Genomic DNA, 27,536 nt, shown 5'->3' on the forward strand with positions numbered 1-27,536 from the left:
TGTCAATCACTGACAGTCTGCCGCCAGTCTCCGTGCGGGATTGCAGACCCATTCTGCACATGCGCAGAATGGGTCACGTGCCTGCGCAGATTCACGATCATCGGGATTCTGCGTTCAGCAGTGCACTACCCTGCACTGCTGAATAAGGTCCTCTGGGCCTGATTCAGAGCCGGACACTCTGAACGAGCGCCCGCTCTGAATCAGGGCGTTTTTTGGTTTTTTTTGGTGCGTCCTCCTGGATGCTCGCATAGCTGTGGGTTACCACCCACAGCTTATGCGAGCGTCCATGATGATGGTCGTGATGGTCAAGACCATCGCGACCATCGGGCTTGTGACGAGACCCTGCGGTAGGGTCTCGTTGCCGCAAGCCCTGGAGTATATTTTGGCTCTATCAGAGCCAAAATCACTCCCACTGACATCACTAGTGATGTCAGTGGGGCCGGACCCAGACAGTAGGCGTTCCCATGCGAACGCCTCCATCTGGGCAGCCACGCCCCGGCACGCCCACCAAAGGGGGCGTGCTGTCACTCACCATCGACAGCACGCCCCCTTTGGTGCGAGACCCCGAGCGACTTCTTCCCCGTCGCTCGCCGGGTCTCGCGCATGCGCACGACGGAGCAGCCGCCGTTGTGCGCATGCGCATTTGGGTACCATCGACCCGCTTGCGAGCGTCCTGCGCTCGCGAGCGGGCCTGAATGAGACCCTCAGTTCCCAGTTATATTTAGTTGTAAGGATAGCCAATAGCGTGGGTGTCCATCGATGGTTACCATCGACGATTACCATTGATGGCACAAAAACCATCTGTGGTGAACCTTCGATATTTTGCACTCCTCGATGGCCACCGCAGCTTGGGGCACATCGGGCCGATCAAAAATTGGGGCGGGGCTTAGCGACCACCGGGGGCATCTGAGCTAAGCTCCGTCCTGTCAAGGAAAAAAGAAAAAACTATCGTCTCCCACTCATCCATCGATGGCAAAACCATCGACAGTTAACCATTGAGGATTTCTAACTATCGATGGTCGATGGCCATCCCTATTTAGTTCTGACACGTTCCTGAAATTTACATGGCTACTAAATGTTACTAGCAGCTCTTTCATATAAATCAACTTTCTTTTTATTGGCATAAGGTTTTTTTGAGCTGGAAGAAGACAGGACGTGTTATTCTGGAGGGACAGAATTTTTGGTAATAAGCAATTTGAAGAACAAAGGATCTGATACAGAGTTGTACGGTAATCCGCCTACCCGCGACTGCAAATCCAAGCATCTGCGTAAGTGGGGGCATGAGGCTGCAGAGACATAGGGAGAGCATTAGGGGTATATTTACTAATGTGCAGGTTTTCAGAAGTGGAGATGATGCCCATAGCAACCAATCAGACTCTAGTTAACATTTATCTAGCACCTTCTAGAATATAATAGCTACAATCTGATTTGCTGATATGGGTAACATCTCCACTTCTAAAAACCTGCACTAGTAAATATATCCCCAAGTCTGGAGAGACACAAGGGTGGCATGAGGCTGGAGAGACACAGGGGTGGCATCAGGCTGGAGAGACACGGTGGTGGCATGAGGCTAGCGAGACACAGGGGTGATATGAGACTAGAGAGACACAGGGGTGGCATGAGGCTGAAAGACAGGGGTGGTATGAGGCTGAAAAGGCACAGGGGTGGCATGAGGCTGGAGAGACACGGGCGGCATGAGGCTGGAGAGACACAAGGGTGGCATGAGGCTGGAGAAACACAAGTGGCATGAGGCTAGAGAGACACATGGGTGGCATGAGGCTTGAGAGACACAGGGGCGGCATGAGGCTGGAGAGGCACAGAGAGCCCGGGGGGAGTCTATATGGTGACCACAATAACAGACTCTTCAACATGACCCCTTCCATCCGGTACAAAATGCTCTGCTCCTGGACTTCCCTCTTAATTTTTTATTGCAGCCACCTGTGGTGAAACACCTGTCTCATCAATTAACTAGTTCTACACAGGTGACTGCAATCATAAATTAGGTGAGAAGTCCAGGAGCAGAGCATTTTGTACCTGATGGGAGAGGTCATGTTGGAGGATAAGCAATAGTGACGCAAACTCCCAGGTGCTCTTTAAATCTTGCAGCTTCTCGTTAAAAACTGAAAATATCCTGAGGATTAAGGTGACAGAAAATTATATTTTGGTGGCAAATGTAAAATGGCTTTAAATAATGACGTCACTCCCCTCGTCTCGTCCACTGTACCAACTCCATCAGCTGCATCAAGTTCAGTCGTCAGCTGGCACCGTAGCATGGAGAATGCGTGTAATGAGCTTCTCGTAATGCTGGTGGCTGTAGGACTGTGTACAGTCATTGGCTGTCTGCATCTTACACTGCCCAGGATCACACAAAACCCTGATCGTGGGCTCAGTAGTGCAGTGATTGGAGGGCTCCCTCGCTCCTTTCCATTCACAGAGGAGAGCAGAGGACCAGCCAGCAGCATCCTCTCAAGGTATTTACTGGGGCTGTAATTCAGAGTACTGTATGGGGACGCAGATACTGGTATGTTGGGAATATGAATTATTATCTCCCACCACTGCTGAAGTCAGCTGGTGATCACAAGATTATTATTATTATTATTACTACTACTACAACATTCATTAGAGGTCCTGTTGCATTGCATCAGTCATAACCTACATGAAGTTGTTAATACCTCGGTTATAGTCCTCCAGCAGTCTAGGGGTTAATTACTGCCAGCTGGGGGTATTTAAATAGACCGATCAGACCCTCTGCTACAGACGATACAAAGGCACATTTATTGGATGTGAGGAGTCAGACTGATGAACAGGTAGGAAGGTCCTATTCAGCTTCTGGGATTTGCATACCCACCACCTTTAAAGTGTCTTACAAATGACTTACCCTATCCGAGCATGAAATGACAAGAGGATTCAGAAAGTCACCGAGACAACACAATGCAGGGGATTGACTGAAGAAAACGGAATACTGAGATCATTAAAGCTGCACACTTGTCTAGCAATTTGGGGGGGGAGGGAATTTGCACACCGTAACCTCACAGTGATTTTTCGTGTTAATGGCACCAACCTGCAACTTTATTAGGAATTAGGAAACTATTTATATGTCAGAGCTCTACAAAGTGCATCACAAGTGTGCTCACCAATGCCCAGACGTCTATGGCTTACACGATGAGTCTTCAATGAGGTGGAAAGAAAAAGACTTGGATTTGGACCTAGAAGATTTTGTTTTGTGCTTTACCTGAAACTGGAAGTAAGCTCTGGAAAAAAACATAGTTATGATATGATATATAGAAAAATCGTCTCATTTTTTTCAGGGATATCAACAAAAAAAAAAAAAAAACAGTTTTGGCAAATGAGAAAATGTATGAAATGTTGCTCACCGCACCATGCTGAGTGCTGGCATAATTCTGGGAAAGTTTGGCTCACCGATTCAAGTCAAGGAATAGGCAGTACTGTGAGCAACAAAATGTATTCTCAACTAAAATGTGTCTTTACTTAATTTTTCTCTTTATTTTTTTAAGAATTCAATTCAGTTTTATTTTTGTATTGGAAAGAGGATGTCATTGGAAGCAACACCCTGCTCGCTGCAGAATTTGCGCACAATGGATACATTGCCTAGACATCAGCCTATTCAGATGTATCTCATGTCCCAGGGACATTAGGAAAATATAACAGGGGGAGGGGGAGGGGGAGGCAAGGTTAGAGAGAAAATAGATCTCAGACTGCACATTCTGGACATATATATATATATATATATAATTGGAGGTGCTACCTGTGGAGACCATTGATAAATACACAAAGAAGAAATACAGGTGCACAACTCCAAATTAACTGATTATATATAAATAAATACATTTTGCAGTAAATACAATAGAGGTATTTGGCATAATCTTGGCCAAGCTTATGGGCCTGCCCACCATATCCGGGTAACCTCTTGTAGGGCAGGTCCCTAACATACTAAGGCTCAAATCCAGAGCACAGGACACCCCCAAACTAGCCCAGCCAATCCACCCCAAAGCACCGCTCTAATAAGAAAAGTGAAGTGTTAAGAGTGGCCGGATATAAAGCATAAAAATAAAAAAGTGAAATACATATATATAAAGGAAACAGACAGTGAGGTATTAAAATGTGTTAAAGGAAAATGTGTTATACTGCGGTGCCCTGAAGCAGATCAGCAAAGCAATCTAGGGGGACCCACACCCCAAAAATGAACCAAAGCTGCACTACACAGTCTAAATATTAGCAGGACTTACCTATTATTGTGCCTCTGACTGGTGTGCATATTACATTGCCAGACTACATGCTGTAACCAATGTTGTAGAAGTGCTAGTCTGAGTGGGAAGTGGCTCAGGCTTCCCAGGTGTGCAAATCAATGCACTAATTAGTTTACAGAGAAAATAGATCTCAGACTGCACATTCTGGACAGATATATATATATATAATTGGAGGTGCTACCTGTGGAGACCATTGATATATACACAAAGAAGAAATACAGGTGCACAACTCCAAATTAACTGATTAATCTTTGGAGGCAAGGTTAGCCCAGCTGCAACGTCTGACCCCGGGCAGTCCCATGGATCTGGCCCAGCATTTCTCTGGCAGCACCCACCTTATAGGTCTGCAAACCCTGCTCTAACCATATCCATGGTGCATAAAGATTCTTTATTTTAGTTTGCTGCCGTATGTACAGTATAAAGATCACCAGCATCCACTTAGAGACAGCTCCTCATTACCACTGTCAGCCAGGAGAGGCTGAGGCTGCCAACTGAAAATAGATGATCAGGGAACATGGATTTATCACTGCCAAGTGTATGAATACATGGGTTATATCATGTATTCTCATTATTTAACATTTTTTATGACATCATGGAGACAAAATATATATATTTTTATCACTGATGTACGCGGAACACTCTGCAATCACTGTCAAATACCCGCCTAGGCCTGATTAATTAATTCAGCCCTTTCGTAAACACCATAATAAATTCTAGCGCACTCAGTTTATGTTTCAGTCGACATAATGAATTGATCGATTTCAAAATAAATCCAATGGGATAGGTCCAACGGTTTTTTTTCCATAGTTTTTCTTTTGCATTTTCAAACAAAAGCTTCCTCATGAAGATCAGAGGATATTTAAGGCAAATCCAAGAAAAGGTTATTGAATCGGGAGAAGGATCTAAAAGCTGGCTACACACTTGAGCGACGGGCATTCGTTCCAACATCGGAACGAATGCCCTTGAACGGGGATTGCCCGTACACACTGGAACGAGTTATTGAACGATGGAACGATCACTGCTTCATCCTTCATTAACTTACTACAGATCGCTAGCGATATCTCTAGGCTTGATGTGCAGCACATATGTGGGGGACAACCCTGAAATTAATTCATACCTTAAGGTGATGGTCGTTATCTTGACGTAAAAGAAACTCCTGATATGCCAATATATTAACGTTAAACTGTAAGTTAAATGTGTGGGGGGCAACCCCGATAATTTATCCAGGTGGAAGTGATAAAGAAAACACTTTAAAGACAAAAACAGAATATACTTATATCTGAACTTTATTTGAACATTATTTGTTATGTAATCGGATTACATGATTGGTTGTGGTTATATCTCGCTATTATGTTATGATCGAATCCTTCAGGAAAGAAAGATCATTCTATTAATAGGGGAGTACTATTTTTGTTACTTTCAAAGTGTCATTACACCTGTCAAATTAAACTGCCTTCACTCAGAAAACCCATTAGAAGCCGCTCACTGACTGCTGACATATTTTTATGCCGGTCAATCCTATATCCCCAGTATGAAATTGGATAAATAAATACATTTCCCTGATAGCAGGAATGTCCACACAAGAGATTGTTTTTCCTCCTCTCACACATCAAACGTATTGCACACTAAACGCAGAGGTTAAATCATTTATTATAGAATATTGTTCCATCTCAAAGTAAAGGCTGAGATTAGGGGGCATCTGTAGATTTAGATACCAACGCGTTTCGTGACTTTTCTCATTGCACATTTCTTTTTTTTTGTCTTCAACGGCTCATCATGCACACCATCATGCTCGTTCTTAATGACTGGAATGCACTTTGTATTTACAACCCATTGTGTTTAGGGAGTGAAATTGGGGGGGGGGGGATTGGAGGGGGCTGGTAAGTGCGTTAAATAAGGACATGTTTGCACAAAATGTGATTGTGATTAATTGGAAACCACCAGTGCCAAATATGGATTTATTTGTTTTAGGGCTCCATAAACATGGCGGAGCTGGAGAATGGGGTCCAGCTGGGCCCATGTGACTGCAATGACTCCAATTTGACTGGCACGGGCACTCCATCTGCTGGTAACTCAAGATGCTTCTTCTTACTTTACAAATAATGGCGATTTCATGATAGAGCCTGGGCTCACTGAGAATTTTTATCTTGCAAATGATGGCAGATAATTGCTATATTAATGAGCTACAGTAAAAATGCCTCCAGTTTATTATGCTCAGATCCCTCTCGGCCATTTTGTCATTTGTATTTTGGTGTTGGCACAGGATATAAGAGATTTTGGACCTGAAAAACTGCCTAATGAAAATTGTTGGCATTTATTTATTAAATGGTTATTCTATTTTTGCAACTTGGGTTGTGCTAGCAATCCATTTATCCAGCTAAGATCAAGGCAGAGCAATTGCTTAACTATATCATGGTGATATATAAACTATATCACCTTTCCACAGATGTTATATTACTGTAACCCTCCTATCCAGCTCATCTGTGTCACCCCTGTCTGTCGGCCCCTTCCCTTAGAATGTAAACTCTCACGAGCAGGGCCCTCTTCCCTCATGTGCTTCTCCTTCACTTAATTATACTTTAATATAGAACAGCACCTAACCCTTGTCTGCTGACACCATACTGCTTATCTAAAGCTGGCCATACACTCTACAATTATCAAGGCGATCCGCCCCGATAATTGTAGCATGTGGGGGGGGGGCGACCGAGGGTTAAATATTGCTCGGTCGGGCATGCCGAATTGTCCAGCATGCCCGTTCGATGCGATATTTACCGGTAAACTGTCGGCCGCATCGGGCAGTGTATGCCCAGCCGCGACAGACAGACATCTCCTGTGTTCCTTCCCATGGAATGAACAGGGAAATGTCTCCTCCCCCAGGGGCGGAGCGCATATGTCGGCTAATACACCGTGGGAGAAATCTCACAGTGTATGCCGCGGACATCTGCGGCTGGCAGGCTGCCAGATAAAATGTCTGTTGGTTTGACAGGCATTTTATCTGGCCGTGTATGCCCAGCTTAAGTGTTATGCAGCAATGTATTAATCATGTATCTGTCCTGAATTGTTTGTACGGAATCGGTACAGCGGCAGCCTGACACTCGCACAGATCCCGGCAGCGTGAGCCCAACAGCGCTGGAAATCCCGATTGTTTGGAAGGTAAGTATAGACTAACCTAACCCCCCTAACCCTAACCCTCCTTAGGGGTGCCCAACCCTAATCCCCCGTGTAGGTGCCTAACCCTAACCCCCCCCTTCCCCGCTGCCTGAACCTAAGTCCCCCGGGGGGTTGCCTAATCCTAACCCTCCCTCTCCCTAGCCTAACCCTATCCCTCCCGGGGGGGTGCCTAGCCCTAAGTGTCCCCCCCCCCTTGGGTGCCCTAAACCTAACCCTCCCCCCTCCATGGCTGTCCACTCGTGGCGCCGGCATCCCTTCGATCGGGATGCCGGGCGCAGGTCTCCCGGCATCGGTGAAATGAGCAGCATCTACATCTAGACGCCGGGCATTTCACCCTCGCCGGGATATGACAGTCGGGAAGCCGGCTGTCGGTATAATGTCACCCGGCTTCCCGATTGCATCCCTTTTGTACTGTTAATAACTGCTGTCTTGTGTGGTCATTTGTTTATGTACATTGTAAGGCGCTGCGGAACCCTTGTGGCACCATATAAATAAAGGATAATAATAATAATCATGAAGGTTTGCTAATGTAGAAATACATATTCATATTTCATTTGGGTCCACGTTGAGATGCTGAAACTGTTCAAGCAGGGTCAGATTTAAATCAAACCATCCTGGTTCTATGACCTTCATGGTGTGTATTCTATAACTTTTAAGCTGATTACTTGATCACTTGCAGTTTCAAAAGATGTAAAATGACGTGTTAATTTACCAAAGGGGCTAATAGTGAGGCAAATACACTAATGACCATTTAACAACTAATGTCATGAATTAACCACTTGCAAAGGTGATTTTCAGTAAACTTATAAAATACTTTCCTGCTCAAAAATTACTTTGTTAAAGGTCGTGCTACATCATTGAGATCCTAATACTAACTGCAGCCTAAATCTAACCCTAAACCTTACCGTAACACTGACATGTGCTGTTGACATTGTGACTGTCGATATCACTGCACAACAATGAAAATGTTTCCGAGATATAGCCCATTTATGACGATGTAGGGGTATTCCTAGTGAAGTGGGCAGAATGGAGACAATCTTACCAGCAATCTGCGTTCCGCACAGAGGGGGCGGGGCCTAATGACCCAATTAAATGAATCGGTTATTTGTCCCCTCCCCTATTCAAATATATGCGATTCACGGGATTACCCTCACAAGATAACTGTGGTGCACTGAGTGACAAGCATAGTGAGCGATTCCACCAAGACATTTCAGCAATGGAACAAAGATATCAGGGTAGGTGATCACTACTGTTGGACAGTGACAAGAGATGCCCCAGAAGAGGAGTACAAGCGACAAGCAAAGAGAAAGCACCCCCATGAATAGGCCACTATATTAGATAGTACTTTCCTATGTGGTATGTTTGTTTCGTATGCTGTATGTTTGTTTCGTATGCTGTATGTTTGTTTCCTATGCTGTATGTTTGTTCGTATGCTGTATGTTTGTTCGTATGCTGTATGTTTGTTTCGTTTTGTATTCTTATTTGTGATTGATTGAATTAAAACAACTGTTTATTTTCTATCAAGAAAATATCAGATTATTTTAAAATAGCTTTTCACTATGACTATATTACTAATGTACATACAGTATAGAGCAAGTAGTGTAGCTCAAAAAATAGAGCTAGTAAAAACATTCTGAAATCATTTGTTTTTCTTGACCTCAAATTAGTAATGTATGACTATTAGTAATGTATGACTATTTTTAGAAAGGAAACAAATTAGAAGTATTAATTTGTTGTACAGTGTAATCAGACTCTGATTAACTAAAACTCCCATTGTGCAGAGCCACAAACCTTACAAACATGATTGTTTCCAAGTATGTATAACTACACTACTGTGTGAATACAAACATATACCACAATAAACCAGTGTGCCCTGTGTGCAATACTATCACAAGTATCACAGGGCCTGATTCACTAAGGATCGCAATATAGCGTACGCATGCAGTTCAACTGCGATAGTATGCTAATCCATGACGATCGCAATGGTGCCGCACCACTACATAAGGACGCCCACTTCACCTACACGCACATCCGTAATGGTTAGCAAGACTGCGAAAACATCGGTGCAATCGAGTAACATCGGACCCATATGCACAGCTAATGCAGGTCAGACCTCACTCTGGAATGCTAACTTTGTCGCACGTTATGAGACCTCAGGCTGCGTATGGCATTGCAGTGGCTAATTTATGCACGCCCCTGCAACGGCGTTGAAACACACCGGCACGCCTGCGTTCGGCCAACCCCCGCCACCACCCACAATCGGCACTTCCTGTCATCACTCTGCAATGGGTCTGCGTAGCCAGTGTGATCGCAGTCCCGATCGCAGGGGCCGGTTGCGCACTGCGATTAGTGCGCGGTACGCGACAATCGTCCGATTGCGTGCGTATAAGCAACTGCGATCGGTAGTGAATCTGGCTCACAGTCACCATATTGTCTATATACATTACATATGTTTCGCTCTTCCAGATTTTCGTCATATAGGGGCATATTTATCACAATTTGTATTTGTAATGCAGATGTGATAAATATTTTTTTCCCAGATTTGCAATGTAAAAAAACCAAACAATTAACGCAAATTTACTAAGTTTCTCTTTCCTGCAGAAGGGCTTCAATATATAAGAGCTTGTCCTGGCAAACAGCTTGGAGCAGTGCGATGGTGCAGCTGAAAGGGGGGGTGGCCACGCGGGCAGGGGGCATGGCCTCGCGGCTCAAACCCCCGTGCCTATTACTTGGGGGTGGGTGCAGGAGGTACCCGTGTGCAATGCTGGCCAGCTCGCTCAGTGTCACGAGCCGAGTGCTGTACCTAATACTACAGTGCAGCACCCGGCTCCTGTCAGTAAGGGGGAGTCTGCACCTTGGGGTCACCCCTCGGCGGGTGCCACTGACTGAGGGGGATCCTAAAATATTTGTGAATTAGTAGCCCATAGGCTATTATAGGGTAACGCCATAATGAGATGGCGCTATCCTATCAGGGCCAAGCACTAGAGTGCTTTTCATTCCAGAGCTTGGTCCGGTAGCACTGCGGCCCCCACAGGAACCTATGGGGGCTGCATTTGCAGACGACAGTGGAGGAACCATGGCAGGTATCGGAAATATCTTCTGTGATCCCTTCATTATACATCTGAGAGATACTTAATATTTGCAGGTACCCCCCAAAAAAGTCTGTTTTTGGGGAATATCCCACACATATTTAATAGGCTCCATAATCGTACAAACCTACAGTAACAATATCACAATCATCATTGTCCCCATAACATACATTCAACATATTAACCTTAGCAGGTACTCATGCCTGTTCCCATCTACAATCCATAGCCATAGAATCACTGACTATCACTTCTCCCATTAATCACAGGGCTTACAGTAATCCCATCACACTGGCCACCAGAATCCATACATCACTAACGCCTCAGCGTTATATATCACATCTATCTGTAGCAGCCATGCTCTCCGCATTGTAGCCGACAATTCCTTCATCCATTAAATCCTCCCCAATCTTCCTATAAATCCTTTTATCAATATAAACATCATTAGTTCATACTTATTCTTGTACATCTCTAGGCTGGACTCTATCAGTCATTGTGCAGATATATGTGGAGAGAGAGAGAGACTCCAACATGACCCCTTCCACCAGGTACAAGATGCTGTGCTCCAGGAATTTAAAAGAACAGAAGTAACCTGCCGCCCATCTGATTATTCGGAATGACCAACGATCAGGGCCGTAACTAGGGTATTGCAACCAGTGCCATGGCACAGGGCACCGCAGGGCAGGGGGCGCTGTTTAGGCCTGGCAATTTTCCTGTTTACTATCATTCTCACTTGTAGCTTCCTCTTCTTTTATCCTCAACATCTCCTGGCCTCCCCTATCTCTTCCCTGGCCCTTCCCCATAAGGCCATGGACCTTTTTCAGGTGCACTATCTTAGGTCCCTATTTAAAAATGGTGGGTGGGGGGCAGGGGCGGATACAGAAAAATCTGACAGGGGGGGCACCATGATAGGGGAAGGTGTGGGGCAGGGGGAGTCTTGTGCGCACTGAAGGAAAAAGTGGGTGCGTACTCACAGCAAGGGGCGTGGCCTCACAAGGAATGCCATACCCACAAGCCACATCCTTGTTTTCACTGAGGGCATGGAATAGATACAATAACCAAGGCAATTAAATTTATGTCCTACCTGCCAGCTGATGTTCTAAGCTCCGTTGGTAGTTGTCTAAAACTTGGTAAGTTTCAGACCTGTCTGGAAAAGAGATGGGGAATAACTACCTGCATTTGAAATTGTCAAATAATTTATATCCCTCCCCCTGAATCTGCAACTGACAACCAAAATAAAGCATTAGAATGCATGGACCTCTCTCATTGCCCTTTCCCTTCCCATATCTATATTACTGCCCCCTAAATAGCTGTCTCATCACCCCCTCCCTCCATATAATGCCCCCTCCATTGTTGTCTCATTGCCCTTGCATATCTCCCTGATTGCCCCCTTCATAGCCATCTCATGTAGTCCTCCTTGCATATATCAATGATTGCCCCCTCCATAGCTGTCTCTCATTAACCCCTTAAAAGCTCTCGCTCACTGTCAGTTCCACCATATAACACTGATCCCTTCACAGCTCACTCACTGACTCCCTAACTGCCCCCCTAACAGCACCCACTGTCCACATCAGAGCACTCTCCCCTTCACTGCCACCACACAGCACTCCCCTCCCTTGTCCACCACACAGCACTCTCCCCTTCACGGCCACCACACAGCACTCCCCTCCCTTGTCCACCACACAGCACTCTCCCCTTCACGGCCACCACACAGCACTCCCCTCCCTTGTCTACCACACAGCACTCTCCCCTTCACTGCCACCACACAGCACTCCCCTCCCTTGTCCACCACACAGCACTCTCCCCTTCACGGCCACCACACAGCACTCCCCTCCCTTGTCCACCACACAGCACTCTCCCCTTCACGGCCACCACACAGCACTCCCCTCCCATGTCCACCACACAGCACTCTCCCCTTCACGGCCACCACACAGCACTCCCCTCCCTTGTCTACCACACAGCACTCTCCCCTTCACTGCCACCACACAGCACTCCCCTCCCTTGTCCACCACACAGCACTCTCCCCTTCACGGCCACCACACAGCACTCCCCTCCCTTGTCCACTACACAGCACTCTCCCCTTCACGGCCACCACACAGCACTCCCCTCCCTTGTCCACCACACAGCACTCCCCTCCCTTGTCCACCACACAGCACTCTCCCCTTCACGGCCACAACACAGCACTCCCCTCCCTTGTCCACCACACAGCACTCTCCCCTTCACGGCCACCACACAGCACTCTCCCCTTCACGGCCACCACACAGCACTCTCCCCTTCACGGCCACCACACAGCACTCCCCTCCCTTGTCCACCACACAGCACTCTCCCCTTCACGGCCACCACACAGCACTCCCCTCCCTTGTCCACCACACAGCACTCTCCCCTTCACGGCCACCACACAGCACTCCCCACCCTTGTCCACCACACAGCACTCTCCCCTTCACTGCCACCACACAGCACTCCCCTCCCTTGTCCACCACACAGCACTCTCCCCTTCACTGCCACCACACAGCACTCCCCACCACACAGCGTCATGCTGCACCTTTTAACAACCACCTCACAGCACTCCCCACTCACTAGCACCCTGTGTGAGACATTTCCGAGTGCCTCATCCAACTATATCCATAATTAATACTTTTACTAATTTTAATAAATTCTTCTTGATTTGTCATTGACAGCACGAGTGATGCCAGCGAAAAAACAATACAACACATACCATATAATAGAACAGGCAGCAAAATGACACTGTAATACAACACCATAAAACTACTTAAGCTAACCGTTTAACATACGCACGGCTGCAGGAAAAAAACTATCGTGCAAGCGCTTTGTGGGAGTACGCAACGCTCTAAAACGCCTATTTTGATGGCAATTTCTCAAAAAGAACGTGATTAGGATGGCCGGAATCTGCTAAGATAGAACTAGTTTTCTTCCGGAGCCTTTTTTCATATATCTCCTGTGTGCTCAGTAGCACCACTCCAATAATTCCACTAGCCGTTCCAAACACCCTATTCCACGCCCTCCGCTCAGCCACAGTACAGTTCCCGTACCAAGCAACAATAGCATAAGTCAAAACGCTTTCCACGATGCTACGGTAAACATTTAAAAGGGTTCCCCTACTCACACACGCAGATCGCAAACGGCGCAGAAAAAACAAACGTTGGTACGCCTTCTTAACCAAGAAGGCTGAGTTTAAGGACCATGACAAAGTGTTCGAGACATAAAACCCCAACAACTTAAGGGAGGGTACTATCTCAATGGTCAAACCGCCTAGACACACCGGGGCCCTTATAGGAGCACCACACTTCCTAAAGTCGATAATCAGTTCTTTTGTTTTCATCGTGTTTAGAAGGAGACCGTTTCCCCTGCTCCACTCACACATATTATCCACCTCAGCTCTATAAGCAAGTTCATCCCCGTTGGTTATTAGACCAACGATAGTGATATCGTCCACAAATTTCGCGATCTTAATGGACCGAGACTGGGACACACAATCGTGGGTGAACAAAGAATACAGAGCAGGGCTCAAAACACACCCCTGCGGGACTCGAAACATTCAGCACCAACTCCTTGGAGCTAGTTTTCCCCAACTTGACCACTTGGGGCCTGTCAGATAAGAAACTTAGCAACCATCTACAGGTAAACCCATTTAGGCCTAAGCCAAACAACTTGGTAATCAAAGCACTAGGTACAATAGTGTTAAATGCTGAGCTAAAATCTACACATAAAATCCTTGCATAGGTATCCCTAGTTTCTAGGTGGGCTTGCACCTGATGTAAAACAGTTAGGATTGCATCCTCCGTTGATTGATTCGCCCTAAAAGCAAGCTGCCACGGGTCAAAATCTACTACGAAATGAGACTTTACATGATTCAGCACTAGCCTTCCAAAGATTTTCATCACAAGTGAAGTTAAGGCTAATCATTTAAACATTTCGGGGGACCATTTTTAGGAATCGGGACAATTGTAGTTTTGTTTCAGACACTTAGGGAAACAAACTACAAATATCAGAATATTATTAAAAGTTTAATATTTGCCTACTTTTTCTGCACTGCACATAGAACAACACTTTTCCTTTTCTCTGAAGCTGTGTCATAGGTCTGGTGTTTGGCAGGGTGAGAGAGTCTTTGGGCACAGGTCTGGTAGGTGACAGGGTGAGTGTGCAGGGTCTGGTAGATGAGAGGGTGAGTATGCAGGGACTGGTCTGGTAGGTAATGGGGTGAGTATGTGGGGCAGATGTTGTGGGTGACAAGGCAAGTGTCTGTAGGCAGGTCTGGGCACAGCACCCTTCACTGTTCTCCTCTCGCAGCACTTCCCCACTTCAATGCACTCTTCCCTCTTTACTATATCAGAGCACCTCCCAACTTCCTTCAATAATCACCACATAACAGCACCCTAACCCTTCCTTCACTATTCAACTCACATTGCCCCCCCCCTTCAATATACACATCACAGTACATTACACACCTCACAGCATTCCCCGCCACAGACAGCACCAGCAAATTGCTTACCTTCAAACTAATTTCTGTCTCTCCAGCAGTCCCCTTCTGTGTCCCCAGCTCCAGCAGTCCCCTTCTGTGTCCCCAGCTCCAGCAGTCCCCTTCTGTGTCCCCAGCTCCAGCAGCCCCCTTCTGTGTCCCCAGCTCCAGCAGCCCCCTTCTGTGTCCCCAGCTCCAGCAGCCCCCTTCTGTGTCCCCAGCTCCAGCAGCCCCCTTCTGTGTCCCCAACATCAGTTCTTTCCCCAGTGAAATATATTTTCCTTATTACATGGGCATAACATACACACAGCAGCTATTAACCTACCAGTATGTTTGTGGGAGGAAACCAGAGCCCCAGATGAAACCCACTCAAGCACGGGGAGAACATATAAACTCCACACACACACATAACTTTTTTTTTTTTCATTTTTAAAAGCGGCAGTACATTTCTATCACTGAGAATGCCCTTCCTAGAAACTACTGAAGCCTTATACTGACATCTCAGTACATCTCCAATGGACGCATACACGCCGTGCTTTACCCTCCACTAAGAATGGTGCCCTCCTATTCACCAGCCTCTCAGTCTGGCTTTGTCTATCAGTGAAGTGGATAATGTGCTTTTCATTAAACTCTTATGTATTGGAGCCACTTCTATGTCTCCCAGATCTTTAATACATGTATAAAGGCGGTGGGAATGAGTCGTTGTGTCCATTTAATAGGAGCTTACGTATGAGAGGAGGTTGGAACCACACTTTAACTCCTTACCAAACACAAACCTGCACTGCAACAATAAATAATAATTTCCGTTCCAAAAGCTTTACCAGGGTTTCTACTGAGAAAAATCTAAAGTACAGTACAAAGTCTGGCCGGAGGGAGATAGCTTCAAAAGATCAGACCTTCAAATGAATCAGAAACCGTACATCACGCCATGTCTAAAACTACGCTTGCCACTGTGAAACCTATACAATCAAGTGATGCCCTAGTGGGCAGAGTGAGGAGAGTTGTGACAGTTGTGCCAATAGGGAGCAATGTACTAAGCCTTGGAGAGAGATAAAGTACCAGCCGACCAGCTGCTAACTGTCAATTTTCAAACACAGCCTGTAACATGACAGTTAGGAGCTGACTGGCTGGTACATTTATCTCCGTTCACTTTATCTCAATCCAAGGCTTAGTAAATAGACCCTAGAGTCTGTAAAGTGACAGTAGCTGATTGGTTGGTACTTTGGGCCTCATTCAGAGGCGGTCGGAGGATGCAAGCGGTCGCTCAGAAACTAGGCGGCCGCTTGCATCCTGACCGGCCACCTCTGTTTCGGTCGTTAGGCTGCTGGTTAACACCCACAGCTCTAACGACCGCTAGGTTGATGGTCGCGATGGTCATTGACCATCGCGACCATCGGGGCTTACGACGAGACCCTAGGGTAGGGTCTCACTTGTCGTAAGCCCCGGAGAGCTTCTGGCTCTGTCAGAGCCGGAAGCTCTCTACTGACATCACTAGTGATGTCATTGGGGCCTCCCCCAAACGGCAGGCGTTCCCATGGGAACGCCTCCGTTTGGGCTGCCACCCCCCCGGCCCGCCTTCCAAACGGGGCGAGCTGTCAATCAACATCGACAGCTCGCCCCCTTTGGAAAGAGACCCGCTACGACCAGCGCTGTCGGTCATAGCGGGTCTCACGCATGTGCACGAAGGAACCGGCTCCCTCGTGCGCATGCGCACTAGACAAACATCGAGGCAGCCGTGCGGTCGTAGACCGTACGGCCGCCTCTGAATACAGCCCTTTATCTCTTGCCAAGGCTTAGTACATAGAACCCATAAACTCCGACTTCCAACCAATGTCTGTGATGTCAGCCCCTGTGATCCCTGGCACAGTGCACATCTACATACCTCCTCTTAAGACGTGAACTGTGATAGAAAGGGAACAACAAATCAATGGGGTATTTCAGGGTTGGGGTAAACAACAAGGGTTGTGGCCACTTGTGGATGGTGCTCACGCGACACAGTCCTGGAGCTTTGGGGTTGGCCTTGATACCCTGTCAGACCTTGTGATGCTGGGAGCTGATTCATGTAGAGTAGGGCAGGTAGGAGGGCATGTGCCAGTGTGCTCAGGGCTGGATTAAGGTCTGTGGGGGCCCCTGGGCAACAAACTTGTGGGGGCCCCCTCATGCAACGTCCCCAGTAGCAGTGCCCCTTATGCAGTGTCCCCAGTAATGGTCCCCCCTATGCAGTGCCCACTGTAGTAATGCCCCTTATGCAGTGCCCCCAGTGGTGGTCCCCCTATGCAGTGCTTATATAATGCCCCCCCGTAGTGGTCCCCCTATACATTGAGCCCTGTAGCAGCCCCACTATGCAGTGCCCCCTGTAGCGCCCCCCCCCTATGCAGTGTCCATTTATACAGTGCCCCCTGTTGCGGCCAACCCCTATGCAGTGCCTTTTACAAACACACACACACAAAAAAATCACAACTTACCTGAATCCCCACTCCTAACGCGACCGCCGCTGCCTGCTCCGTGTCCCGGCTCTTCCACTGCACTATGGGAGAAACGTCAGCGTCATGACGTCTCTCCCATCACCCGCTTCGGGGGGAGCCGGAAGGCGGAGCTCATGAGTGAGCTCCATCCGGCTCCCTCCGTGGACGCAGCAGCCAATGAGAGTCTGTCTGGCTCTCATCGGCTGCTGTAACAAGCACACAGCTGCCGCCAGTGGCTGTGTGTTTGGAACTGTGTAGCATGGCCGCGCTCACTGCGGTCTACACTACACAAGCGTCGGGGACACTAGCGGCTGGTGCAGGCTGCACCGCTGCTAGTGGGGGCCCAGGGACAAACGCCCCTGTCGCCCCCTCCCTTAATCCGACCCGGAGTGTTGTTGTGTGGTGGATAATGCACATTAGTATTTGGTGCCTCTTATGCATTCGTAGGGGCTGCCATTGACCGAGATAACATAACTGTTGGGTTGGGTGAGCATTCTTTTTACCATAGCTAATTAGTCATACCCGGACAATTTAACCAGGGTGAAGTGGAGCCAGTCAGTTTGCCGCTACATCATAGTGTGATACGTCACCTACTAGCATTGTCATCAGGGCATCTTCTGCATGTGTTTCAATGCCATGCAGTAACTGGGGCCTAGTCACAGTAATGGGTGATCTGGTACACAGCGACAATAACTTCTGAGCTGATTATGGCAAACCATCTCCGAGTGTGTTCCTTACTTTGATTAGTGCTGCAAAGATATCGGTGCCATCACGGGTCCATTTTTCCAGTAGATGTTTGGCAGAATATGGCTCTTTCGCAGGCCGTTGGACTGTGGGTACAAAGGACTGCTGGCAACCTGTTGAAAGACCCAACCATCAGCAAACCCTTTAAACTCCAGGCTCATAAAATGCATTGTATGATCTGTAAAATGAGCTGTGCCATACCATGTACAGCGAAGTGTCTGTCCAATGTGGAGATGATTAGTGTACTAAAGACCCCAATGGCAGTAATAGAATATCTTGGGGGTGAGGATGTACTGCGAGTTGGTGAGCTCGGTTTCCTGTATATTATGTCTCCGTTCACAATGTTGACATTTATTAGTCCGACATGAGAATATGAACATGGTCGTTATGTCATTGATCATGTCAACATTCAGCATGTCAACAGTATATTTTTACTGTGAGTTTATCTCTTACGGTAACCCTAACCCTAATAGTAACGCTCATCCTTACGCTAAATCTAACGCTAAGCCTAATGGTAACCCTATCGCTAACTCTTACCCTAATGCTAATTACGACATTTCCAGGGGTCAACATTTTATGATTTCTAAATTTTTACCTTCTACATTATGAATGTTGTTGCTCTAGAGTCGACATCATGAATGTCGGTGTTCTAGTGTCGACATAATGAATGTTGGTGTTCTAGTGTCGACATCATGAATGTTGTTGCTCTAGTGTCGACATCATGAATGTTGGTGTTCTAGTGTCGACATCATGAATGTTGTTGCTTTAGTGTCGACATAATGGATGTTGGTGTTCTAGTGTCGACATCATGAATGCTGGTGTTTTAGTGTCGACATGAATGCTGAGGCTCTAGTGTCGACATTATAAATGTTGGTGTTTTAGTGTCGATATCATGAATGTTGATGTTCTAGTATCGACATGAATGTTGGTGTTCTAGTGTCGACATTATGAATGTTGGTGTTCTAGTGTTGACATTATGAATGTTGATGTTCTAGTGTTGATATCATGAATGTTGATGTTCTTGTGTCGACATCATGAATGTTGGTGTTCTAGTGTCGACATTATTAATGCTGATGCTCTAGTGTCGACATTATGCATGTTGTTGCTCTGGAATCGACATAATGAATGTTGATGCTCTAGTGTCGACATCATGCATGTTGTTGCTCTGGAATCGACATAATGAATGTTGATGCTCTAGTGTCGATATCATGAATGTTGATGTTCTAGTGTCGACATCATGAATGTTGACGTTCTAGTGTTGGCATCATGAATGTTGGTGTTCTAGTGTCGACATCATGAATGTTGATGTTCTAGTGTCAACATTATGAATGTTGGTGTTCTAGTGTCAACATTATGAATGTTGGTGTTCTAGCGTCGACATTATGAATGTTGTTGCTCTAGTGTCGACATCATGAATGTTGTTGCTCTAGCGTCGACATTATGAATGTTGTTGCTCTAGTGTCAACATCATGAATGTTGTTGCTCTAGTGTCGACATCATGAATGTTGTTGCTCTAGCGTCGTCATTATGATTATTGTTGCTCTAGTGTCGACATCATGAATGTTGTTGCTCTAGTGTCGATATTATGAAAGTTGTTGCTCTAGTGCCGACATGAATGGTGTTTCTCTAGTGCCGACATCATGCATTTTGTTGCTCTAGTGCCGGTGCCGACAACATGCATGTTGGTGCTCTAGTGTCAACATCATGAATGTTATTGCTCTAGTGTTGACATCATGTAAGTTGTTGTTCTAGTGTCGACATCATGTAAGTTGTTGCACTAGTGTCGACATTACGGATGTTGTTGCTCTAGTGTAGACATTATGAATGATGTTGCTCTAGCGTCGACATTATGAATATTGTTGCTCTAGTGTCGACATCATGAATGTTGTTGCTCTAGTGTCGACACCATGAATTTTGTTGCTCTAGTGTCAACAATATAAATGTTGTTGCTCTAGTGTCGACATCATGAATGTTGTTGCTCTCGTGTCGACACCATGAATTTTGTTGTTCTAGTGTCAACATAATGAATGTTGTTGCTCTAGTGTGACATTATGAATGTTGTTGCTTTAGTGTCGACATAATAGATGTTACTAAGATGTCGAATTTATGAAGCTTGGCCCCAGCAGCTAACGGCTTCTTTAGTTGGCGTTAGCCCATTACAGCCTACGGGCTACATTTGCAGTATTTACTGGAAGAGGGCGCCGCTGCCCGCTCGCACATGCGCCGCTGGATGTCGAAGCGACACTGACAGCCATTAACACTGTAATGTAGCATTTCGCATGCAGATATAACCGCAGTGGCACACAGATTATAGGCATGCCGCATGTCATTGTAACCAGCAGAAGCTGCTTGTGCGACTTATTCATCGGTTGGCAAATAAGTCGCATTTTAAGGGAAAGAGTCGCATGAAAACACGCTCTGCACTACAGAGCCGCACTGTGCTCAGGCATTGCGGGGCAGCACAGACGGTGTAATGGTTAGCATTATAGCCTCACAGCACTGAGGTCATGGGTTCAATTCCCTCTACAGCCCTAACTGGAGTATGTAAATATTCTCCCTGTGCTTGCGTGGGTTTCGTCCGGCTACTCCGGTAACCAACATTCCAAAAAAAAAATACCGGTAGGTTAATTGGCTCCCAACAAAAATAACCCTGTACATGTGTGTGCGTGTACATGTGATAGGGAATATAGAGTGTAAACTCCACTGGGGCAGGGACTGATGTGAATAGACAGATATTCCCTGTAAAGTGCTGCGGAAAGTGTGCGCTATATAAATAACTGGTAATAATAATTATGTGTAACGTGCACGGATGATGTATGTGCACACATGTGTAGTGTCAGCTTGGACCCTTGCTCTGGATCAGTCTGCACGGGTAACTGTCAAAGGGTTTCAGCTTGGAGACACTGGGCTCAATCCACAACAGTCGGAGAACGGAACAGCGTTTAGCACTATTCTAGTGGTCACAGGATACAGCAGATGAAAGCGTCTTGGATCAAGTAGATTGCTCAAACGATAATCACAGCATACACATATTCTTCAGAAGTATTCTCTTCTCTCACAGGCAACGGATCTATAGCCTACAGAGCCACATCAGCCCTTTATATAGTCAGAAGACTCAATACAGCATGTTGTAATCCTCCCCCATATACCTGTACCTCTAGGACTCGCATATCAATCAGCCAACAATCTCACAAAAATATAAACACAGCTTACATTTCAAAGGAGCAGAACAGCTTCCTCTCTCCTTTCATACATACGCCACCCCAACCAGTTTGTCTAAAACTGAATCTGATTTCTACCTTCTTAGAGACCTTCCGCGAAACATGAATAACCCCTGGAGTGCTTCGACTGTAATCCAAGGCTTGGTCATTTCACACCAGACATTTTACTAGGTCAGGATAATCGGTATGCAGTCGGGAAGACGGCAGACCTAATTCCGGCAGCCGGCTTCCCGACTGCCATATCCCGGCTAGGGTTAAAGACAGGCATCAATATGCCGACGCCTGTCATTAGACAAACGCCGGGCATCCCGATCGAAGGTATGCCGGGCGCCGGGCACGGACAGCCGCGCGGGGGGGGGGGTAGGTTTAGGGCTCCCGGGGGGGACTTAGGGTTAGGCACCCCCAGGAGGTTAGGTTTAGGCTAGGGGAAGGGAGGTTAGGGTTAGGCACCTCCGGGGGGAGGTTAGGGTTAGGCACCCCCCCGGGGGACTTAAATGAAGGCAGCGGGGAAGGGGGGGTTAGGTTTAGGCACTTAGAGGGGGGATTAGGGTTAGGTACTGGGGGGGAGGTTAGGGTTAGGCACCCCAAAGGAGGGTTAGGGGGGAGAAATTAGGTTAGTTAGTACTTACCTTTAGACGATCAGGATTTCCACTGCTGCCGGGCTGCTGGTGTCGGGATTCCAACCGCCGGACGATTCCGGATAATCACCATCTCACTTTCTATGTGAGAATATCCATGAACAATCTATTTTCAAATGTCAATGCCTTCTAGAACAAAATACCTCCCTATATGTGCATAGTTCATGCATTATTTTGAACGTGTTTCCACAATTCTACAACCGCACGCAGCGCATTAAACACAGCCTAAAACACATCATTACATGTACATTTACAGTACATGGCACCTAGTGCCAATGCAGCACGAGGGATTAACCCCCTAAGTGCCGTCTCGGCCATCTTGAACATGTAGGCCGGGTCTCCTTCAGCACTGACGAATAAGGATTCCTTATTGGTGAGAATTGTAGAGATAAGGAATCATTATTATCGGGAGCAGGCCATATATATTAATAAATACGCCCCTAAGGGGATAATGTGTTAAGCAATGAAGAGCGTGGAGAATTGGACCACTGGAGAAGATGCCCATAGCAACCAATCAGCTTCTACATATCATGTCATAGAATGTACTTGATAAATACTACCATGTAGCTGATTGGTCCATTTCTCCACTGCTTGCTACATCAACCCCTAAGCTCGATACTCTCAGCTAGGCCCAAAAATGGTTTAGCATCACAGTTGACCACGTGCACGTGAATTTCAATATGGCCGTGTCCAAAGTTGTGACTATCAGACCTCCATATGCTACTAGGTTCTCTGAACTTGTTGGGTGAATGTGTAAATGAGGATTCATTTTGACTTGAGTTTGTGCTGTGATGTTACAGTACGTGTAGCATCAGGGTCGAGTCTTAACCTGGAGGCTGCAGATTTCATGTCGCTCAGTTATGAGGTCAGTTCTCGCCCAGTACAGCACTTCGGTGGGTTCTAATTCAGAGTTAGGAGAAAGTAAAAAAGACAAAGGAGCCATTTGCACTTTGGCAAACAGATATTGCTCTGCAGATGGGGCAGATTTAAAATGTGCAGAGAGATTTAGTGTTGGGAAGGAGCGTGTACTTGCTAAATTCTAATTTTCAGTGTAAAAGCAGAGCCATGTATCACCGACTGCGATCATCCCCTGCCCCCCTCCCCCCTGCCAATGGGAATACTACTTTGAACAACTAACTGGGCAGGAAGCTCATTAGGGGAGGAGATACGGTGTTTGGCATGAAAACAGAAAATAAATAAGACAGCGCTCAGTTAATCCCATTCTTTCCAGGGTAACAGCTGCATGGAAATATAAATGTCTTATGTAGACACAAAAATAGAATCTTTTTAAGCGTTTTCATCACCTAGAACATCTGTGTTTTCAAACACTATCTATCAAACCTATTTAGGGATATCTGGGTATAGCTTAAAAACCAACCCCATCTGACATGTCTGCTTAGGTGAGCGCATTTGATGTTAGCTACATGTCAGTGTTGTTTGAAGCAGAGATGTTGGTATAGGCAGTGCCAGAGTACGTAAGTGGGTGGGGCTATTGGCAGAAGAAGGTACAGAGCTAGCCCAGATGCTCCAGGGTGTGTGCTAGGGATGGCCATTGGTGGATGTCCATCGATGGTTACCATTGATGGATCCATCGGTGATTTCCACCAATGTCACATAAATTGTCGATGGTGAACCGTCGTTGGTTTGCAACCCTCGATGGCCACCGTTGCGGGGGAAAATGGTGGGGGAAAAACACAGGGGCGGGGCTTAGCAGCATCAGGGGCGGGGCTAAGCTCCATTCCGTCAGGGGAAAAAATATTGGCTCCCACTTGAACCACTGGCTCTTAGCCATCGATGGTAAAAATATTCACCATCAGCCATAAACCATCGATGATTTCGAATCATTGATGGTTGATGGCCATCCCTAGTGTGTGCCTGTCCTTTCCACAAACTGAAGCAGCGCTACAAGGCCACACGGTGCCATTCCAGGCAGGAATATCTCTAAACATTGGTCAGGATGGCATTTGTCAGGCACCCAGCTCCTTCTCAGATGGGTTTCTGGACACCAACACAAGCTACATAACATAGCACTTTCTATACTTACTAATGATGCCTTCTTATATACCACATTGGGCTCTATTTACTACAATCCGCATATTGAATGCAGATTGTAGTGTGATATTACCGAGTGAATTCGCATTGCGAATTCAGGCAATATCACAGGGATTTACTACAAATCCCTTACAGGGTCAGAGCTTGCGATAAAGCTCTGTCCCTGCAAATCCCCTTCGGAGCCTTATCACAGTATTTTTGCAAAAAATATCGTGATTAAGTGCCCGCGCATGCGCCGACCGGTCGCGGCTGCTACCCCCCCGGCGCTAAGCCCCGCCCCCGCGATCACGGTCTTGCGGTCTGTTTAGACCACACAGCTGATTACTGGGACCGACTCCCAGCTCTGCTCTCCCCTTTAGAGCAGGGCAGGAGGCCGGTAACCGGGGGAGACCCCGGATAACGCCAACTCCAGGTGGCGTTAATATCACAGGGCTTTCCCCGATATTTTTTCACATTTTATTTTTAGTAACTCTGGTCGGATCACATTTCCCATTACAATTATGGGAAATGCGATCTGCTTTACTAAAAATAAGTGATACTTAGGAGTTGGAGTAGAATTTTATGAATTCTTCTCCAATTGCCCTGTAATAACTATAGGTGATACTAAAATAATGTGAAAAGGGTGTGAAAACACCCTTTTTCACTTTATTTTAGTCAAAATAATGTTAATAAATAGAGCCCTTTATCTCATATTTGTTAACATTTTTTTACTAAAATAAAGTGAAAAGGGTGTATTCACACCCTTTTCACATTATTTTAGTATCACCTATATTTGTGTAACCCTGGTTAAGGGTTAAAATAAGTACTATACTCATAAATGATTGTAATATTTATAAATGTACAATTTGTGATGTAAAGTATATGTATTTAATTGTATTCATGACATAGCCCTTCTATAATTTATGTATACAGGTATATCTATTTTGTGTATTTACAGGAAGTTTATATGGTATTTCTTTCTTTGGTGGGGATGTGACTCATTGTATGGGATACACTCACACTAGTAGAAGAGGCAGAGTGATCTAGCTGGGAGTGGTTAGGTTCCTGTTAGAAAAAATAAGGGCAGGGACAGAGAGAGAGACATAAGAGGAGCTGCCAGTAGACTGAGAGGGCGCTGGAGTGCTCACCCCCTGTGTCCCAGGTGGCAGCTGAGTGGTGGATAGGCTCCTGGGCACAGGGGGGTGGATTTGGAGAGGGAGCATGGAAGCTGGTAGAAGCAATGGTTCCTGCCTTGCCAGAAAGGTGGCTGTCGGTGCTGATGTGAGTCAGGAGTGGGTACAGGACAGGGGCACCCTGGCAGGCGGCTCTGAAAAAGCCATCTCCTGGGCTGGTGAGCAGTGGCAATGGTGGAAGCTGCTGGCAATGAAGATGCAGCATGGTATAGCATCCGGTGACCAGGGGTAGATAGCTGATTAGCTATCCTATCAGATGAAGGCTCCGGTGGGCTTTTGAAAATGGGTGGACCAGCCCTAAGCAAGGCAGGTGCTGGGGGTAGGTTGGCAGTGGCTGTGGCGCCCTACCACTAGTGAGTGGTCTACTTACACTGCCCTCACCCAGAGCTTAGCAGCAGCACAAGTGAGGAGAGCATGGAGGCATTTGGATGTAATAGGGGAAATTACCCTGGGCACAGTTAGGGAAGAAATTGGGGCGAGTCCTTTCACATTCTCTTCAGTGAATATTAAAGACAGAAAATACTAACAGATATCTTCTACCTGTAACTAACAGGTAGTGGTTGGAAATAGAGTAAAGGCCCCTTCAGATGATCGGGCATAGGTAGGAGATAGAGGACAGCTGCCAGCAAATAGCCAGTCCTGCCAGCCCAGTAAAGAGGGATATCCTGGTATTGTACACAGCAGCAGTCAGCAGAGGTTCAGCACTATTGTGTCAGTGAGTAAATCATATGTACTGTACACATACAGCTACGGTATAGTGAGAGAGCTGGGCAGTCACACCAAGAGCAGGCCGTGTTACCTGCACTTACTAGCCTCATGTACTATGGCCCTGATTCAGAGCCGGACGCTCTGACCAGAGCGCTCGCTCTGAATCAGGGCCCACCTCCATTAATATGGAGCGTCCTCCTGGACGCTCGTATAGCTGTGGGTCACCACCCACAGCATATACGAGTGTGCAAAATGATGGATCATCGGAACTGCGAGTAAAAGCCTGCGGTTGATTTTCTCAACCGCAAGGCCAGGAGTGATTTTGGCTCTATCAGAGCCCAAATCACTCCCACTGACATCACTAGTGATGTCAGTGGGGCCGGCTTCAGACGGTAGGCGTTCCCTTGGGAACGCCTCCGTCTGGCAGGCACGCCCACCAAAGGGGGCGTGCTGTCAGTCACCATCGACAGCACGCCCCCTTTGATGAGACACTCCGAGCGAAGGAAAGTCCTTCGCTCGTCGGGTCTCGCGCATGCGCACGACGGAGCTCCCTCCGTCGTGCGCATGCGCAGTGGGGAACATCGACCCACTTGCGAGCGTACTGCCGCTCGCGAGTGGGTCTGAATGACCCCCTATATCTCTAATGCTCTCTCATTAATACCAGACTGACTAAAGAATTGGGGGAGAGAACAGTTTACTGCACTTATTCAGACAAAGCTGAAAACTGGTATATTGACATTTGATCACACAGTAAAGTAACTATTCAGTTTTGGCTTCTGATAGCAGAGATCCACAGGAACTATTTCTGCATCTTAGGTTAAATATATTGTTATCTCTAAAAAAATGAAACAAAAATATTAACATTCAGGAGAGAAGAGTGTTCTATTCACGTGAAATACTTACCTTACTAAGGAACTGCAACCGGTCTTTTAGAACTTAGTATTTAGGAGGAAATCTATACTGATATATTGTTATTATTTATGCATGATGTTACTGCATTGTTCAGATAATCATATGTATGTCAATATACAACACAGTACACTGTTATGTCATATAATGAGGTGAATGTATGTTCTTATTTACTTGGAATTTCGTCAATATAAAGAACGTTATATCTATATGTAATTGTGTTTACTTACCTGGAGGTATGATGCAAGCATCCAAAAAGAATAAGGAACAGATGTCTTTGTGTTATAATATTGTTTTCAACTAACATGCCCCTTCTACACACTACACTATAGGGAGTAATATTAATACTTGAGTGTATCCTTGGGCTTACATAGGCAAGTCCAATATATATACTATGGGTTTTCCCAAGTAGGCCCATACCGATAACCAATACTTGGGTGGAGGCACTGATAAAATAATGGTACACCACTTAGAGAGAGGTTAAAGGTGGGTACATTATACAACATGGGAGTTAGTAACCTGGTGACCCCTTAGTGGAAAAAGGGGAGGGTTACATTTACTAAAGGGCAATTGGAGTAGAATTTGTAAAATTCTACTCCAAGCCCTAATTATCACATATTTTTAG

General features: G+C 46.3%; 1 protein-coding gene across 2 annotated transcripts in view; it reads left to right on the forward strand.

Moving 5' to 3' along the window:
- Positions 1–2,423: 2,423 nt before the first annotated feature.
- LOC148535122 (melanin-concentrating hormone receptor 1-like) overlaps positions 2,424–27,536 on the forward strand; it is a 69,179-nt gene continuing 44,066 nt past the window's right edge. Inside the window, exons 1-2 of one of the 2 annotated variants that reach the window (XM_088464943.1) lie at positions 2,424–2,471; positions 6,240–6,336. In XM_088464943.1, coding sequence (XP_088321069.1) covers positions 6,252–6,336 — 85 coding nt within the window. In that variant the 5' untranslated portion in view covers positions 2,424–2,471; positions 6,240–6,251. Of the gene's footprint in view, positions 2,472–3,171; positions 3,245–6,239; positions 6,337–27,536 lie in introns of those variants that run through there. The other variant, XM_088464944.1, reaches the window with a different exon arrangement.

The sequence above is a fragment of the Taudactylus pleione genome, unplaced genomic scaffold (assembly GCF_031769625.1).
Source record: "Taudactylus pleione unplaced genomic scaffold, aTauple2 ptg000061l, whole genome shotgun sequence".
NCBI classification, from domain to species: domain Eukaryota; kingdom Metazoa; phylum Chordata; class Amphibia; order Anura; family Myobatrachidae; genus Taudactylus; species Taudactylus pleione.